Source organism: Cetorhinus maximus, chromosome 2 (genome assembly GCF_964194155.1).
Source record: "Cetorhinus maximus chromosome 2, sCetMax3.hap1.1, whole genome shotgun sequence".
Lineage (NCBI taxonomy): Eukaryota > Metazoa > Chordata > Chondrichthyes > Lamniformes > Cetorhinidae > Cetorhinus > Cetorhinus maximus.
Genome location: NC_135880.1, coordinates 44,681,344 through 44,699,981, shown reverse-complemented (window position 1 = coordinate 44,699,981; position 18,638 = coordinate 44,681,344). Strand labels below are relative to the sequence as shown.

The window sequence follows — 18,638 nt, the reverse complement described above, 5'->3', positions numbered from 1 at the left end:
ACACTTGAATGGGAAAAAAAATGCACAAAACCAGCCAAAGCCTCAAAAACAGTCTAGAAGGGGGAAAAAGTCACAAAGCACAGATTCATATTCATCCAATGTTTATGTATTTGACAGTTGGAAATTCGATGCTTAATGAGGTGGCTTCTTGAGTTTAGCACTCCCAAGCACTCTTCCTTCTCCATGTTACCTCTCACACTGCAATGAAGTTAAGACTTACATTACATTCTCTCCTTGAAATCCAAAATAATGGAATTTCTTACCCCTCCAGATTTTTTTTTCCTGATACAAGCTTCAGATTTTTAAAAACCCAAGTTTGGCATCAATACTTTTTGTTTTATCTCATTTTCAGTTTTACTCTTCTCAATCTAAGTGTCCTGTACTTGGGGCCCTGGCCCTTCCACCTTGGTTTCCCATTTGGAGATGGGGAGGAAACACCCTCCTCAAAAAAAAACACACATTTCTGCTTCCATTTCTCTGAAGAAAACACTCAATGACCTTTGAAGGGGGATAAGGTGGTCTTGCAATGATTAGCAGAAGTGGCTTAGCTGGTTTGTTTTAAATTGATAGAGGTGATATATCAAGGTTATTGGACACACAGCTAAGTGCAAGAACATAAAATGGAGCAAGACAGAATTTTATATTGTGTGCATTATCCATGACTTCTAAAAATTGTCACATAAAAGCCATGATTTATCAGTGTTCAGTAATAAACAACTAAACACTAGCATTTTCATTTTATGGTTACTGTTTGCTCGTTCTTATGTTTGATCTAAACCATGTGTCAATTGATCTAAGAAATTATCTGAATCAGGCTTGAATTAGGCACAGCATTGTTTAACAGGGGATAAAATTGAAAATGCAATCCAATAAAAGGGGATTATCCAATTTTTAAGTTTATGGTATCCCCATAAAAGATAATCAATAACTAATAACTAATCATTTTCTGATAACTTATTACACTTATTACTAACAACATTCTCTTATAATAATCTGAAACTTACATTATAATGCAAGAACTTTGTAGCCCTGCAAATAACTTGAGAGAATATCACAACTGCTAAATTTCTATGAAGGTTGTACTCTCCACATGGCTTTAAAGTTAGTACTAATCACTTTAGAAAATATCTATCCTCTTTAATATAACAGCCGATCAAATAGGGTTTTCTGCAAATGATTGGCTTTTTATTTTCAGTTCATAGATGTTAGTTTACGTTCACTGTGAGATTAAAGTGTTATGATCTATATACAGATGTTCAGATTGAATTAGCTTGTGGAAAATGCATATTTCCACTTTGCAGATATCAATCAGCAAGACTTAACAAATTATTACTATTGCTTTATAACTTTGGAAAAAGAATGAAAAAAATATGCACACAATGCAATTCATGATACAATTTAATCAACTTAGCAGGTCAACATGGTCACTTTTACAAAAGGTGGAGCATAACTAGGTTTAAATTGCGGCTTTTGCTGCTAATCTGGCTTCTCTCTCTTGGCGAGCCTTTTCTCTCAACTCTTTTTCTCTCTGAATCAGTGCAGCACGTTCTTCTTCCCACTTTTCTAACTTCTTCTCGTAATTTAGGATCTCACCAGCTTCAGATGATGGGAGATTCTCTTTGACAAGCTTGCCTGTCAGAGTCAATAGACTTTCTGCTTCAATCTTTCCAAGAGACTCCAGCTCTGCATAAAGTTTCTATCAGAAGGAACCAAACATATATGTTACCACCTGTAGAATATAAATCTAGAAAGGAGTTTCCATTAGTCTACAATGAGGTGCATAGAAACAGAATTGGGAATCGACAAAGCATAAAAAAATTTGTGAATGCAATGAGCCAAACAATTTGTTCTTGGCATCAGCACCAACCATGCACCTTCCTTTTGCCTGGTTCCTGTCAAATTAACCAAAGCAATAGTACTGAACTAAGCAGGAGAGTTTGTCTACAAGAGTAAGATAAACGGGTGCATCCATTTTGGAGGAAAGAAAGGATAGCAGAAAGAAATAGACAGACGCACACATACAGAAGGGAGTTACATAGAATATACAGCACAAAAACAGGCCATCAGCCCAATTGGTCCATTCCAATGGAAATATACATTCAAGTTGCTCCTACGCCTCTTCAGATGGTATCAGAACAAAGGGAAGGAGGAAGGAGAAACACACAGGAGAAACAGAACAGAGAGACACACAGATTGGGATAGGAACATGGCAGCTGGTTCACAATGTGGCAAAATGTGAAGTTATCGACTTTGGTAGGAAAAATAAAAATGAATCTTTTTTGAATGGTGAGAGACTAGGAAATGTCATTCATAGGGACTGGGAATTCTTCGACGTAAATTAGTTGGTGAGGCCACACCTGGAGCACGGTGTATAGATTTGGTCTCCTTATCTAAGGAAGGACTTACTTGTGGGGGTGTAATGAAGGTTCACTAGATGGGTTCATAGAATGAGGGGATTATTGTATGGAGAGAGATTGAGTAGATTAGGCCTATATTCCCTGGAGTTCAGAAGAATGAGAGGTGATCTAATTGAAACATGTTAAATTCTTAAGGGACTTGACAAGGTAGATGCTGAGAAAATTCCCCTGGCTGGGGAATTGAGAACACGGGAATACAGTCTCAGAATAAGGGGTTGACTGATTGGATTGAGATAAGGAGAAATTTCTTCACTCAGAGGATTATGGATCTTTGGAATCCTCTATACCAGAGATGAGCGGATCCCCAGTCATTGAGTATATTCAAGCCAGAGATAGATAGATTCATGGGTACAATAACGCTTCTATGACCAACTTTTTAAATCAGTATGGTTGTAACCCAACAAGGAAGCAGTGCTAGGCCAAATCCTGGGGAATGAAGTGGAGGCTGTTTCACTATGGGAGCATTTAGGAAACAGTAATCACAGTATTAGGATCTGAATGGTCATGGAAAAGGACAGGGAAAAATCAAATGTAATACTACTCAGTTAGAGGATGGCTAGTGAGTTGAAAAGGGATCTGGGCTCTGATGGGTTATAATCAGAGATTGGCAGGGTAAAACAGAAAATAAGCAATGGGAGGCCTTCAAAAAGAGATTGCTTGGGAACCAAACCTGCACATTCTTGCAAGGGAAAAGGAAGGCATCCAAAAATAGAGCACAGTGGATGATTATAGATGTAGAGATTAAAAGGAAACAGAAAAAAGAGTTATAGCAAAAGCCATGATCATAATTCAGCAAGGAACTAGCTGGATACAAAAAGTACAGAGGGAGAAGTGGAAAAAGGAAATAAGAGAGGCAAAGAGAAAATGTCAGAATAGATTTGTAGGTAACATAAAAGGGAACCCAACATATAAATACTAAAACGGTAGTCAAAGGAATGGTGGGCTTGATTTGGGACCAAAAAGGGGGACTTATGAAGGTAGAGAGGGAGGTACTAAATGACTACTTTGTATCTGTCTTCACTAAAGTAAAGCATGCTGACAACGTTGCAGTAAAGGAGGAGATAGTAGAGAAATTGGACGGGATAAAAATGGATAAAGTGGAGGCACTTTAGAGATTGGTAGCACACTAAATAGTAAGTCATTTGGCCTGGATGCGATGCACCCAAGGTTGCTGAGGAAAGTGGGGGTGAAAATTGCAGAGGCTTTGGCCACAATCTTCCAATCCTCTTTTGATATGGGTGTGTTGCCAGAGAACTGGAGGATTGTAAATTTTACACCCTTGTTCAAAATAGAAGAGAAGGAAACCTGGCAACTATAGGTCAGTCAGTCGAATGTTGCCGGTGGGGAAATGTTTAGAGGCAATAATCCAGGGCAAAATTCCATAGCATTTGGAAAAATATGGGTGAATAAATGAAAGCGAGCATGGATTTGTTAAAGGCAAATCATCTTTAACTAAACTGATTGAGTTCTTTGATGAAGTTACAGAGAGATTTAATGTGAGTAATGCAATGGATGGGCCCCGATCCCGTTGTTGGGATGAAATGCGGATTGGGAACCCAGAAATACCGGCAGCGGGATCCCAAGGGAGATTTTTGATGAACTGTCCTTCCGGGAGCCCCAGCCAATTGAGAGCCCATCGGTGTGCCCAAGGCTCTGCACGGCAGCAGCCCACTGGGAGAAGTGGGTGCTGCTAATGTAAGTAGGAAAACAAGACCTCTGAGGACTTTAGAAAGTGTAACAATAAAATGTGGTCATAGGTGCCAGACCAGCATTGTGGCGGAGGGAATAAAGGATGCAAAGGAACTTTACCAGAATCTACTAGAACTTTAGTTGTGTAGAGGAACTAGAGAAATTGGAATTGTTCTCATCAGAGCAGAGAAAGTGCATGGGAAATTCGACAGAGGTGTTCAAAATTTTGAGTTTTGAAGGAGTACATGGGGAGAAACTGTTTCCAGTGCCAAAAGAATCAGTAGCCAGAGGAGATTTACTGGAATGGTGCTAGACATAAAGACTTTAGTTGTGTAGAGAGACGAGTGAAACTGGGCCTGTTTTCCGACAGGTAACAGGCTAAGAACCAGAGGCGAGATGAGTAGATTTTTTTTTTTTGACTCAGTAGTTATTATGAACTGGAATGCACTGCTTGAGAGAGTTTTGGAAGCAAATTCAGTAACAACTTTTAAAAGTGAATTGGATAGATACTGGAACTGGGAAAATCTGTAGAACTGTAGAAGAACAGGCATGTGGGGCTAATTATACAGCTCTTTTAAAGAGCCGCCACAGATATGATTGGCCAAGTGGTCTCCTTCCATGCTGTCTAATTCTATGGTTCTTACCAGCAGGATTCATTGCACATATGTAAAACTAACATTGCACAATTTAGGAGTTGCTCTGCATTAAACAGGGGCACTAATTAAAAAACAAAATAAAATCCCCAGAGATTCCCACACTTTCACCACCTACTTTCCCCCTGCACCTCCACACAAGCTGCATCTAATTTGGACAAACTGCCTCGCCCCCCCCACTCCACTGAATGAGATTGTGCTACTCACTTCGGTCACTGTCATGGTCACACTTATTAAAATCTTCACATGCTTTAAACTTACTAACAGCCGGTCTGATCAGGAGTAAAACACTCAGCTGACAGCAGCTGAAAAAATGTTAAGCATGTTCTTTTATTAAATTATCAGAAATCAATTATTTTCCTGAATTTTTAACTAATCTTTAGAGTAAAGAAACACAAACATCCACCAGTACTCTCTCGTGACATGCTGGCTCACACCTACTCTTCAGCAAACAGTGGAAAATATTGTCCCTAGTGTTTAGAGGCAGCTCAGGTTTTAACTTAAATTGGAGGTTGCTCGTCACAGGAACTCCACAGGGGGGGGTTCTTCAGTTCAACAGGCGGAAAGATTAAACTTTTTTTTTGTCTTGGAAAAATGAAAGTTTGTTTACCTCAGATTGTCACAGTCACAGAAAAACAAACGAAACACAGATATGTTCGAACAGTCTACAGCACCATATTTAAAACCATGAACTATTCCCCCCAATGTGTGTGCAGCAAATAAAGTGACAGAAATTGTAATGAGCTGTCTTTATGAAAAACATGAATTTCTCGGTTTAACATTATGAATGTCATCATCTTCTGAGTATTAAAGTAAATTGCTAAAATATCACATAGAAACAGGCTCAAATATAGGCAAGCCTGAGCAATGACAAAGCATTGAATGCAATCTCCTTTCTCAGCTACCAGCCCAAACCAACTGATCCGTCAAATACATTTCTCTGAAATACAGTATGTTGCATACCTTCTCATTCTTACACACCTTGTGATAAAATGTTATAAAATGAATGTATTTTTGTTCCCTTCATTGACTAAATCCCATTTCTCAGTCAGTAGTGTGTAATTATATCTTGCTTTGCAATAAAGTTTCAACACAACAGCAAATGAATAATTAACTGCAGGGTACCTTAGTGCACTACTCTGAGGTGCAGAGGGGTCTGGGTGTCCTAGTGCATGAATCACAAAAGGCTAGTATGCAGGTACAGCAAGTAATTAGGAAAGCTAATAAAAATGTTATCATTTATTGCATGGGGAGTTGAACACAAAAGTAGAGAGGTTATGATTCAGTTGTACAGGGCACTAGTGAGACCACATCTGGAGTACTGTGTACAGTGTTGGTCACCTTATTTAAGGAAGGATGGAAGTGCATTGGAAGCAGTTCAGAGAAGGTTTACCAGACTAATATCTGGAATGGGCGGGTTGTTTTATGAGGAAAGGTTGGACAGACTAGGCTTGTATCTGCTGGAATTTAGGAGAAGAGGCGACTTGATTGAAACATATAAGATCCTGAGGAGTCTTGACAGGATAGGTGTGGAGGGGATGTTTCCTCTTGTGGGGGAATCTAGAACTATGGGGTCACCATTTAAAAATAAGGGGTCACCCATTTAAAACAGAGGTGAGGTGAGATTTTTTAAACTCAGAGTCGTGAGTCTTTGGAACTCTCTTCCTGAAAACGTGGTGGAAGCAGAGACTTTGAATATTTTTAAGACAGATGGGTAGATTCTGGGTAGCAAGGGGGTGATAGGTTATCGGGGTAGGCAGGATGCAAATTTCAGGTTATCAGGTCAGCCATGATCTTATTAAATGGCGGAGCAGGCTTGAGGAGCTGAATGGCCTACTCCTGCTCCTCGTTTGTATGTTCGTATGAAGTTTAATCAGTTAGAAATAGTTCAATACAGCACAACATAATGGGCCTTTAAGGAGAGTTGTCATTTTTGGTGGTACAACTATGATTGACCCAAAAAATCTATAGCGGCATTTGGCAGATCCCTGCAGAGTGAAAATGCATAGCCTTGGATCTTGCTTTGCTTTCAACATACTATTTCCCATTTGAATCAAAGGCTAGGCACTTTGTAATGAATACTGATGTTATTGATTTGGGAAAAAAAAACATTTCCTGATCAGAGTAGTGTCTCTCTAGACTATTTTTTAAATAAAAGATGAGCTAATGTTATGTTTCTCTGTTAGATATAGTAGAAATCTAAGTACGTTCATTTGCTGTCAAGGAAGATTTTAAATCAAGCATTTGAACACAAAATACCTGAGCAAAACAGCCTTCAATGTCAGAGACACATTTAACACTGGCAAATATTAAGGCTATTGGAAGAGTTGTTTGAAAAAAAACATTAAAAGTAAAGCTACATTTTCTTCAGTTGTTACTACATAAAGACATACTTACGAAGGCCTGAGATTAAGTTCTTAAACAAAATAACACATTAAGGATACTGGAATGGAGTATTTAGTGTAACAGTGATCTCCGACTCTCCTGGGACAGTTTCTCAATGTCATTTTGTACAAATTTATCTTGATGCTGTATGATATTTTGTACAAGGAATTCACTTAACTATTTTATTGTATGCAAAATGGAAAGAACATTGTCACTTTTCGAACTACCTTAAATCTGCTCAAGTAGTCTGTAAGCTTTAATTTTTCATTATCATCGTCATCATTGTCATCAAATGCAGCATCTTGTTTTGTTTCCTGTGATTCATCTGTCACCATGGATTCACCGGTCTCAGATGCTGCTTTCTCCAAAATGGTTGCCATGGCATCCACCTGTAGAAAATGAAGCAAAATTCTCCAGTGACTTCACCAGCTAATAAATCTGCATTTACAGCTGGTGTTTTGGCGACTAAGCTCCAGTGCACTGATTTACTTTGACTCCTTAGTTGACTAAGACTCCCCGGACTCGTTCAACTTCACCATAACTATATCAACAATTTTCATGGAATATGTGTGCTGTCTATTTTTCTTTTTATGTGCAACATTTAATATTTATCTGCATTAAATTTCATCTGTTAGCATTCTGCCAATTAGATATCTTGTTCAATTCATTCTCTGACCTCCTGGTTTAGTTTCATTTGTAAACTGATTTCCTGAATCCAGACCATTTATATATATATATAATTAGAAACAGTTGTTCTCCCAGTATTGAGGTTTGGAAACAGAAAATTTACGACACAGGAGACCACCATTCAGCCCTTCATGTCGATCCAGCCCAATCCCACTTTCCAGGTCTTGGTCTGTTGCCTTGTAGGTTACAGCATTCCAAGTGCATATTAAAACATTTTAAAAAAGCAACCAGCATATTTGCCTCAAACACTTTTAAGAAGTGAATTCCAGACCCCCACCATCCTCCTGGTGGAAAGCTTTTCCTCAACAACCTCCCTAATCTTTCTACCACAAACTTTAAATCTATGCTCCTGTTTATTGGCCTCTCTATTAACAGAAAATGGTCCTTCCTATCCACTCTATGTAGGCCCCTCATAATTTATTCCATTTCAATTAAATCTCCCTTCAACTTCCTCTGTTCCAAAGAAGTCAACCCCAGTCCAAAATAAAAACAGAAAACGCTGGAAATACTCAGCAGCTCTGGCAGTGAGAAACAGAGTTAACGTTCTGCAGTTTACGTGCCCCCTACCAGGCATGTTTTTGGCTGGTCGGGGAGCAAGTAAAATAGGGCAGGTGCCCACCCCACTACCCCCAAGCTCACCCCATATCATTGAGTCATAGAGGTCTACAGCATAGAAAAACACCCTTCGGCCCACCGAATCTGCACCGGTTAAACAAGTAACTAATTATTCTAATCCCATTTTCCAACACTAGGCCCATAGCCTTGTATGCCATGGCATCACAACTGCACATCCAAATATTTCTTAAATGGTATGAGGGTTTCTGCCTCTACCACCCTTTCAGGCAGTGAGTTCCAGATTCCCACCAGCCTCTGGGTGAAAAAATTCTTCCTCACATCCCCTCTAAACCTCTTGCCCCTTACCTTAAATCTATGCCCCCTGATTATTGATCCCTCCATCAAGTGAAAAAAATTCCTTCCTGTCCCTGATAATGTCCCTGATAATTTTATACACCTCATTCATCTATCTATGCCCCTGATAATTTTATACACCTCATTCATGTCCCCCTCAATCTCCTCTGCTCCAGGGAAAATAACCAATCTCTCCTCATAACTAAAACTCTTCAGCCCAGGCAACATCCTGGTAAATCTCCTCTGCACTCTCTCTCTAGTGCAATCACATCCTTCCTATAATGCGAATTCCAGAACTGCACGCAATACTCTAGCTGTGGCCTAACCAGCGTTTTATACAGTTCCAGCATAACCTCCTTGCTCTTATATTCTATGCCTCGGCTAATAAAGGCAAGTATCCCATATGCCTTCTTAACCACCTTATTTACCTGTCCCGCTACCTTAAGGGACTGGTGGACATGCATACCAAGGTTCCTCTGATCCTCGGTACTTCCCAGGGTCCTGCCATTCATCGTGTATTCCCGTGCCTTGTTTGTCCTGCCCAAGTGCATCACCTCACACATATCCGGATTAAATTCCATTTGCCACCAATCAGCCCATCTGACCAGCCCATCTATATCCTCCTTTAATCTAAGGCTATCCTCCTCACTATTTACCACCCCACCAATTTTCGTGTCATCCGCGAACTTACTGATCAACCCTCCTACATCCAAGTCTAAATCGTTTATATATACCACAAACAGCAAGGGACCCAGCACCGGTCCCAGTGGAACCCCACTCCAGTCACAAAAACACCCCTTGTCCATTACCCTCTGCTTCCTGCCACTCAGCCAATTCTGGATCCAATTTGCCAAATTGCCTTGGATCCCATGGGCTCTTACCTTTGTTATCAGTCTCCCATGTGGGGCCTTATCAAAAGCCTTGCTGAAATCCAAATAGACTACATCAAATGCATTGCCCTCATCTACACACCTGGTCACCTCTTTGAAAAATTCAATCAAATTGGTCAGACATGACCTCCCCTTAACAAAACCATGCTGACTGTCCTTGATTAATCCCTGCCCCTCCTAGTGTAGATTAATTCTGTCCCTCAGAATCACTTCCAATAGTTTCTCCACCACTGAGGTTAGACTGACTGGCTTATAGTTCCCTGGTTTATCCCTTCCTCCCTTCTTGCATAATGGTACTACATTTGCCTCCAGTCCTCTGGCACCTCTCCTGTGGCCAGAGAGATATTGAAAATTATTGCCAGCGCCCCTGCTATCTCTTCCCTTGCCTCACTCAACAGCCTGGGATACATTTCATCCGGGCCTGGAGATTTATCTACTTTTAAGCCTGCCAGATCACTTAGAACCTCCTCCCTTTCTATGCTAATTTCTTTAATTATATCGCAGTCCTTCTGCCTGATTTCCATACCCATGTCGTCCCTCTCACTTGTGAACACCATAACAAAGTATTCATTTAGAACCCTATCTACGTCTTCCGGCTCCACACACAAATTACCACTATGGTCCTTAATGGGCCCTACTCTTTCCCTAGTTATCTTCTTACTCTTAATGTACTTGTAAAATAACTTTGGATTTTCCTTTATTTTACCTGCCAATATTTCTTCATGCCCCTTTTTTCCTCTCCTAATTTCCTTTTTAAGCTCCCCCCTACACATTCTATACTCCTCTAGGGCTTCCGCTGTTTTGAGCCCTCAGTATCTGCCACAAGCCTCCCCTTTTCTCTTTATCCAAACCTGTATATCCCTCGACGTCCAGGGTTCCCTGGATTTGTTGGTCCCACCCTTTGTCTTTACTGGAATATGTTGGCCCTGTACTCTCCCTATTTCCTTCTTGAATGAGTCCCACAAGCTCTGACGCAGATTTACCTAAAAGTAGCTGCTCCCAGTCCACTCTGGCCAAATCATATTTGATCTTATTAAAATCGGCCTTTCCCCCAATTTAGAAGTCTGATTTCTGGCCCATCCTTGTCCTTTTCCTTAACAACCTTGAAACTAACGGAGTTGTGATCACTATCTGCAAAATGGTCCCCCACTGATACCTCTACCACTTGCCCGGCTTCATTCCCTAAAATTAAGTCCAGGACCTTCTGTGTACTGGCTTAAAATGCTCTCCTGGATGCATTTTAAGAACTCCGCTCCCTCTAAACCTATCACACTATGACTAACCCAGTTAATGTTGGGGAAGTTGAAACCCCCCACTATTACTACCCTATTATTTTTACACTTCTCTGAAATTTGCCTACATATCTGCTCTTCTATTTCTCTCTGACTGTTTGGGGGCCTGTAGTACATTCCCAGCAATGTGATTGCTCTTTTTTTGTTTTTAAGTTCTACCCATTTGGCTTCATTTGAGGAGGTTTCTAAGATGACATCCCTCCTTATTACTGTAATTGATTCCTTGATCAATACTGCAATACCCCCTCCTCTTTTACCTCCTTCCCTGTCTCGCCTGAAGACCCTATATCCTGGAATGTTGAGCTGCCAATCCTGCCCCTCTCTCAACCATGTCTCTGTGACAGCAATGACATCATACTTCCATGTGTTAATTTGTGCCCTCAACTCATCTGCCTTATTCGTCAGACTCCTTGCATTAAAACAAATACCATCCAACCTTGCCGAACTCCCTTGTGCCTTAACTGGCCTATAATTTCTATGCCTTCCAGACTCACTTGCTCTCTGTTCTAATTTTGGCTGTGCATCTGCCCCTGCTGAACCTCCTCTCAGGATCCCATCCTCCTGCCAAATTAGTTTAAACCCTCCCCAACAACACGAGCAAGCCTCCCCGCAAGGATGTTGGACCCATTCCAGTTCAGATGCAACCCGTTCGTCTTGTACAGGTCTCACCGCACCCAGAAACCAATGTCCCAGAAATCTAAAGCCCTCCTTCCTGCACCATCTCTCCAGCCACGCGTTCATCTGGACTAACCTCCTATTTCTATACTCACTAGTGTATGGCACTGGAGGTAATCAAGAGATTACTACCTTTGAGGTCCTGTTTTTTAATCTGCTTCCTAGCTCCCTAAATTCTGCTTGCAGGACTTCATCCCTCTTTCTACCTATGTCGTTGGTACCAATAAATATCATGATCTCTGTCTGTTTGCCCTCCCCCTTTCGAATGCCCTGCAGCCGTTCAGTGACATCCTTGACTCTGGCACCAGGGAGGCAACATACCATCCTGGAGTCACATCTACGGCCGCAGAAACGCCTGTCTGTTCCCCTTACTATCAAGTCTACTACCACTATTGCTCTTCCCCTCTTTTTCCTCCCCCACCTGTGCAGCTGTGCCATAAGCATGGCTGCACTCCCCAGAGGAACCGTCACTCTCACCGTTTTCCGACACAGAAAAACGGTTCTCAAGCAAGATGCACCCTGGGGATTTCCTGACTACCTGTCTGATACCTTTCTTCTGTCTAATGGTTACCCATTCCCTCTCAGTCTACACCCCGTGTGGGGTGACCACATCTAAAAACGTGTTATCCATGAAATTCTATGCCTTGCGGATGCACCTCAGTGCCTCCAGCTGCCGCTCAAGCTCCGAAACTTGGAGCTCAAGTAACTGCATCTGGTGGCACTTCCTGCACGCGTGGTTGGTCAGAGCGCAAGGAGCGTCTAGGACTTCCCACATGTTGCAGGCGGTACATAACACGGGACCGAGCTGCCCTGCCATGCCTCTAGTTGAAAAAAAGCCCTTACTTTAAGTCAAATACAGTAAAAAGAAAGTTAAATTATTTATGTACTTTAAATAAAAACTAGAACCCTTACCTTTCCTTAGCTTAATCTATTTTAAACTGGAGAAAAAAACTTACCCACTACTCACCAATCAGCTCTCACCTTTGAGCTGATGTCACTTTTTTAAGCTTGCCCGCATTGCACTGGTTCTGATCTCTCTGCCGCTCTCTCGCGCTGTCTTGTGATGTCACTAAATGCAGGGCCCACAAGCCATATTTAAATAAATATTCAAGGATCAATTTGGCTTGTTACAATGCCAATTGACCCCAATAAAATGTTTGGCGTGGGCAGCCAGACAGGAGTGGGTGGCCTGATTTTTTAAACAAATTCCTCACAGGGCGGGAAAGAAGGGGAGTTTCTATCTTTGGGGGCTGAACTTTGCGGATTGAGGGGCAGACTCCCTAAGATAGAATCTATCCCCTTTCTTCCTACCCGCCGGCTGCCTTAAACCCACCACCCCGCACCCCGCCCAGACCTGCCCAAACTCTCCCTGCCCAGGACGCCGTACATACCTGTTTCTAGGGATCCATGGGCCGCCTTCTACTTTCCCGTTGCAGTCCCGGCAGCGCCCACTAATGTGCTCCTGGGGCCCTAGGGACTTGCCAGCTAATCGGATTGGCTCTGAGGGCAGGACTTCCTCCTCGGTGAGGGGAAGAAGTCCCACAGGTTGCCTATTTAGTCTGCCCCGCAGTGCATTATGGCTGCGGGGAAGGTTGGCGTGGAGCGTGTCAGCTCCACACCAACTCTGCTTCTGGGGTTGGGGGTAGGGAGGGGGAGGTGGCAAGCCATCTGCGCCCCCGTAATATTCCACCCAACGTTTCCAGAACAATGAGCTTCTGTCAGAAGTCATTTGGAAGCTGAGATACATCACATAGTAAGGCTCACCAGAGTGCGTTTTCAGAACAGCTGGAAAGCACAGAATGAAATACAGTAAGTCCCTATTTAACACTGTCCCATTTAACATCGTTTCCTTTTAACCATCAGTTAATGGTGCCTGTTTTCTCATTTAGCGTCGTTAGATTTGTTTTAGTGTCGCTTCCTGCAAGTCTGACATAAGGCCGTGTGACCAGGTCCGTGCCATTTTGGAGTGGTCTCTCCACTCCCTGATTCACCATCTCGCTGCTGACCCTTCGAGCTTATGGCCTCACCTGCTCCCTGACCCACCCTCTTGCCAATCCTTACTCTTGCCGACCCTGCTGTTCGACTCTCCTTCTCACCACTTCCCTCTCCTGAACTCTCGCTGTGAACCAAGGCTCTGGAACAAGCGATGAGAGGCAGAAAGAGCAGTTTCAACTTGCAGGAGGTAAGTTCTCTTTGAGTGGGATTGTGACCAGCTTAACCCCACTTTGACCAGAAATCTCCCTTTCCACCCCACCCACATTTTAAAGCCACTGGGAGCTGCTCCTATATCCATAGCATGGGAAGGAGGAATTAGCAAGTCCATTGCCCAGCTGGTTTTACCACAGTGGAGAGGAGTCGAGTCCCTGCCCGATGTCCCAAAACATATTCAATCCATTGTTCAGTAAATTGTCTCACTGTCAGGATCAGGGATCTGTTACCAGAGGTGAAGCTGATCATAGACCCACTTGAAGAGAACTTGCCTCCAGCAGGTTGAAGCTGCTCCACCTGCCTCCCGCTGTTCATCTCCAGAGCCCACACTCACAGCGAGGGTGCAGGAGAGCAAAGCAGTGAGAGCGAGAGTCAGGGAGCAGGGATTTCAGCTAGAGAAAGGATCAGTGAAAGGGTGCGTCCGCGAGTGAGAGAGGGTTGGCAGTGAAAGGACCGGTTAGAGAGCCAGAGAGGTTGCAATTGTAAGGATCGGCAAGAGGGTGCGCCAGGGAGTGAGAGAGAGCACAATGTGCGGCAAACAGGATCTGTAGCGAGTAGGAGATACTGTAAGTAGAAAGTAACTACGGGCAAAATTTTTACCTTGGCGGGCAGATGCTCGATCCGCTCGGGTGTAAAATGACGCGAGTTGACATTGGGCAAGCGTCCCGACATCAACACACAGTCGCGCGATATTTCGGCTGGCGGGGGAATCGGCCTGTTAAGGTCATTAAGGTCTTAATTAACTTACATTTTTCGCTGCCTGTCCAACCTCATGGTAAAGCAAATTTTTAAAAAATTAAAATTAAAAAATTTAATTAATAACGTCCCTGCTGATGTGACAGAGTCACATGAGGGGACATGTTTCATAACATTTTATTAGCCTTTATTTATTTTTCTGAAAGCTCTTCATCTCCTTGAGGCAGCTCTGTGCCCCAGGGAGATTTGCAAGTGCGCACGTGTGAAATTCGTGCTCGGACTCCCCCCCACCCCCCCCGCACAGGCAGTGCTGAGTGCTGCCGTTCGTATTTCACGCTGGGCGGGCCTTAATTGTCCTGCCAGCATGAAATCGCGGTCCGGGCCCAATTGTGGGCAGCGGTCAGCTTCTTGACTGCCCCCACCAAGCCTGCTCAACAGGGGCTAAATTCTGCCCCATACTTCTATTATATTTTTAAGTTTATTTTATTTTGAAGTTATTTAATTTACCAATATAGGTATTTAGCAATGTAAAATATTTCAACTTAAAAGGTATAATTTTTTTTTGATGAGGAAGGTCCTACAGAACCTAACTACAGCTTTTACTTTGGTTTTAATGGGAAAATGTGATTCGCTTGAAGTCATTTCACTTAAAGCCACAATTTTCAGCAACACAGTTACAACTTTAAGTGAGGACTTAATTTAAAGAAGTTATCTCTGTCAGGCATTAGCAAACCAGAATACATAAGAACATGAGAAATAGGAGCAGGCAAGTACCTTATGGCCCTTGAAGTCTGCTCCACCCACTAATATGATCATGGCTGATCTCCAGCTTCAACCCACTTTCCCAGCCATTCCCCATATCCCTTTGATTCCTTGACAGACCAAAAATCTGTCTACTTCAGCCTTAAATATATTCAATAATGGACCATCACAACCCACTGGGGTAGAAATTCCAAAGATTCACAACCTTTTGAGCGAAGACATTTCTCATCTCAGTCCTAAATGATCGTCCCCTTATCCTGAGACTGTGCCCCCATGTTTTAGATTCTACAGCTAGGCGGGAAACAACCTCTCAGTGTCTACCCTGTCAAGCCCCTTCAGAATCCTGCATGATTTAATGAGATCACCTCTCATTCTTCTAAACTCAAGACAGTATAGGCCCAATTTACTCAACCTCTCATCATAAGGCAACTCTCTCATCCCCGGGTCTAGGCCAGTGTACCGCCTCCATTGCAAGTGTATCCTTTCTTAAGTATAGAAACCAAAACTGCACACGATACTTCAGTGTGGTCTCACCAAAGTCCTGTAAAACTATATCAAGATTTCTTTTTTCTTGTATACCAATCCTTTGGTACTAAAGGCGAACATGCCTTATCCTTTCCTAATTAATTGCTGTACCTGCATGCTAAATTTGTGTTCCTTGTGGGAGTACGCCCAAGTTTCTCTGAACATCAACATTTGCAAGTTTCATGCCCTTTTAAAAATTATTTTCTATTCCAACTACCAAGTGAATAATCTCACACTTCCCCACATTACACTTCATCTGCCACCTGTTGTTCACTCATTTACCCTGTCATATCTCTTTGCAGCCTCTTTGTGTCCTCCTCACAGCTTGCATTCCCACATAGCTTTGTACTGTTAGCAAACTTAAGATATATTATTCTCTGTCTCTTTGGCCACGATTTTTTGCGCCCGATTGGGGCGAGTGTGTTCGGCAGCATGATCAGGAAATCTCGCAAGAATACCCTAGTCATGTTTCCTGGTGACGTAAATCCAGGGCGCGATTGTCCCCTCCCCCGAAAAATGGCAGGGTGGGAAGAAATTGGCCAGCCTCAAGATTGAGCATTCTTCCGCGGCTGAGACCATTCAGCATCAGCTCCATTGACATACTTGGGAGTCTGGCTTCTGAAACAATTATGCCCACTCAAGCAACATAAATTCCTGATAGTGCCACCGATTGCTCCTGAACTTTTAACCCCTCGAGCGCAGACTGCAAAATAATCTGAGTTTTATGGGGCTGCAGAACAATTGGGTGACAGGGCAGGTTAAGAGGATCCCCTTGCAAGAGGTGGGCATGGAACATTCACTAAGGGAGGTGCTCAGAATCCCTTGCTTTGCAGTTATTCTGCCTTAGAGCAGTAATCCTCATGGTCCAAGCTAACCACGCAGCCTTAGGATAATAGGTTAGGATAATACCTGTGCCTGACCTGAAAGCACAGGATGCAGTCCAGTGGCCGAAGCTGTCGCCACTCGGTCATGTGATGTGGGGCGGAGGTGGGTGGGGTTTTGGTCAGCCATTAAGCAAACTAAGCACCGGCCATCCAAGTGGTGGCCAGGACTCTCCGGCATGCGTGAAGGGGCCTTGAGACGCAACTGGAGCCAGAGGCTTAACCAAGAGAGGTCCTTAGGAGACATACGCTGACCCTCACGTCTCTCTCTTTGAAACTGCAGAGAGGAGGCCATCAGGAACATGGAGCCTGGTGATCTCGCTGTCAGCCTCATGGCTTATAAGCAGGATAGCAGGAGGAGAAGAATACAATGGAGGGCGCCTGGCTTGGCAAAGAAAGGAGCACGACTCTCAATATCAAGGGGCAGCAGGGCCTCCTCTGCACGTAGAGGAAGGTCCATAGAGAGCTGTTGTTTGTAGGTGCCTCACTAGACCCAGGGTATAGACAGTGCCTGTCCTACCTGCAGATGAGCGAGAACCAGTGACGCCAAAGACTGCGATTGTCAAGGGACAATCACATATGCCACCTTCTGCAGGGTTTTTTGTCTCAGGGAATCAGAGGGCATCCATTGCCAGTGGCATTGAAAGTGATCGCCGCACTCAATTTCTACAGCAGTGGCTCCTTCCTGTGCAAGATCTCTCAAGCCTCCACCCACAAACGTATCCAGGAGGTCACGGACGTCATCTTTGCCAAGGCACAGACCTTTGTCAATTCGGACCGAGATCAGGCGAGTCAGGAAGCAAGAGCGCTGGGTTTTGCAGTTTCCCCACAGGTGCAGGATACCATCGACTGCACTCACGTGGCTCTTAGATTTCCGTTGCAACAAGCAGTCCAGTATATGAACCGCAAGGGCTTCCACTCGCTCAATGTTCAGCTGGTCTGTGACCATAAAAACGGATCATGCATGGTATCTAGGGTGTGTCCATGACTCATGCAGCCTCAGCAGGTCTCAGATCCCTGACATCTTCCAGGTTCCACAGAGGCTGGAGGGCTGGCTCCTCGGGGACAAGGGCTACCTACAGAGGACATGGCTGAACTGGACACAATATACCAGTCGAGGCTGAACCAACGTTTTATACAGGTTCATCAAGCAATCCTGGTGACTTATCAACTTTAAGTACAGTCAGTCTATCTAATGGCTCCTCTTTATCTATTTTTAGTCCAACCGGTATCTCAACTACTTCCTTTTTCACTATGATTTGGGCGGCATCTGCTTCCTTGGTAAAGACAGATGCATTCAGTTAGTTTCTCAGCCATGTTCCTTCCTCTATGTGTAAATCCCCTGTAAGATCCCTAATCGGCCTACTCCTCATTTTACCCCCTCTTTTACCATTTGTGTGTTTATAGAAGATTATTGGATTCCATTTATATTAGCTGACAGTCTCTTCTCGCCTGTCTTTGCTTCTCTTATGTGTTTTTTTTCTTCTCCTTTGTATCTTCCACATTCAGCCTTGAATTAAGTATCAAATTATTTTTTCTTAATCTTTTAAATTTTTGACTGCACACTTCAGACATCGACATCAAGACTTAAGCATCAAGAATAGCACATTTTACAATGTTACAGTTCATCCTGTTGATGATGTTACAAGTTGACTGGCAAATAAATTTACATCTGACTGATGTTGACCACTAACAACTCAAACACCACCTGCCAGGACTGATCTGCCAAAATCAGTGTTGAGGTCTGACAGGATCATAGGAATAGGAGTAGGTCATACAGCCCCTCAAGCCTGTTGCCCCATTCAATAAGGCCATGACTGGCCTGTATCTTAACTTTATCTACCCACCTTGGTTCCTTAACACTTGCTGTCCTTGCCTAACAAATATCTATCAATCTCCATTTTTAATTTTTTTCCACTAACCTAACCTCAAAAGCTTTTTGGAGGGCAGTTCCAGATTTCCCCAACTC

At 43.1% G+C, this 18,638-nt stretch overlaps 1 protein-coding gene across 2 annotated transcripts in view; it reads right to left on the bottom strand.

Moving 5' to 3' along the window:
* Positions 1 to 1,380: 1,380 nt before the first annotated feature.
* Positions 1,381 to 18,638, bottom strand: part of mrps27 (mitochondrial ribosomal protein S27) — a 107,087-nt gene continuing 89,829 nt past the window's right edge. For both annotated transcript variants that reach the window (XM_078564235.1, XM_078564243.1), the window contains exons 10-11: positions 7,372 to 7,533; positions 1,381 to 1,696 (exon numbers count right to left, since the gene is read on the bottom strand). In XM_078564235.1, the coding sequence (XP_078420361.1) occupies positions 1,457 to 1,696; positions 7,372 to 7,533 (402 nt within the window). In that variant the 3' untranslated portion in view covers positions 1,381 to 1,456. The remainder of the gene's footprint in view (positions 1,697 to 7,371; positions 7,534 to 18,638) is intronic.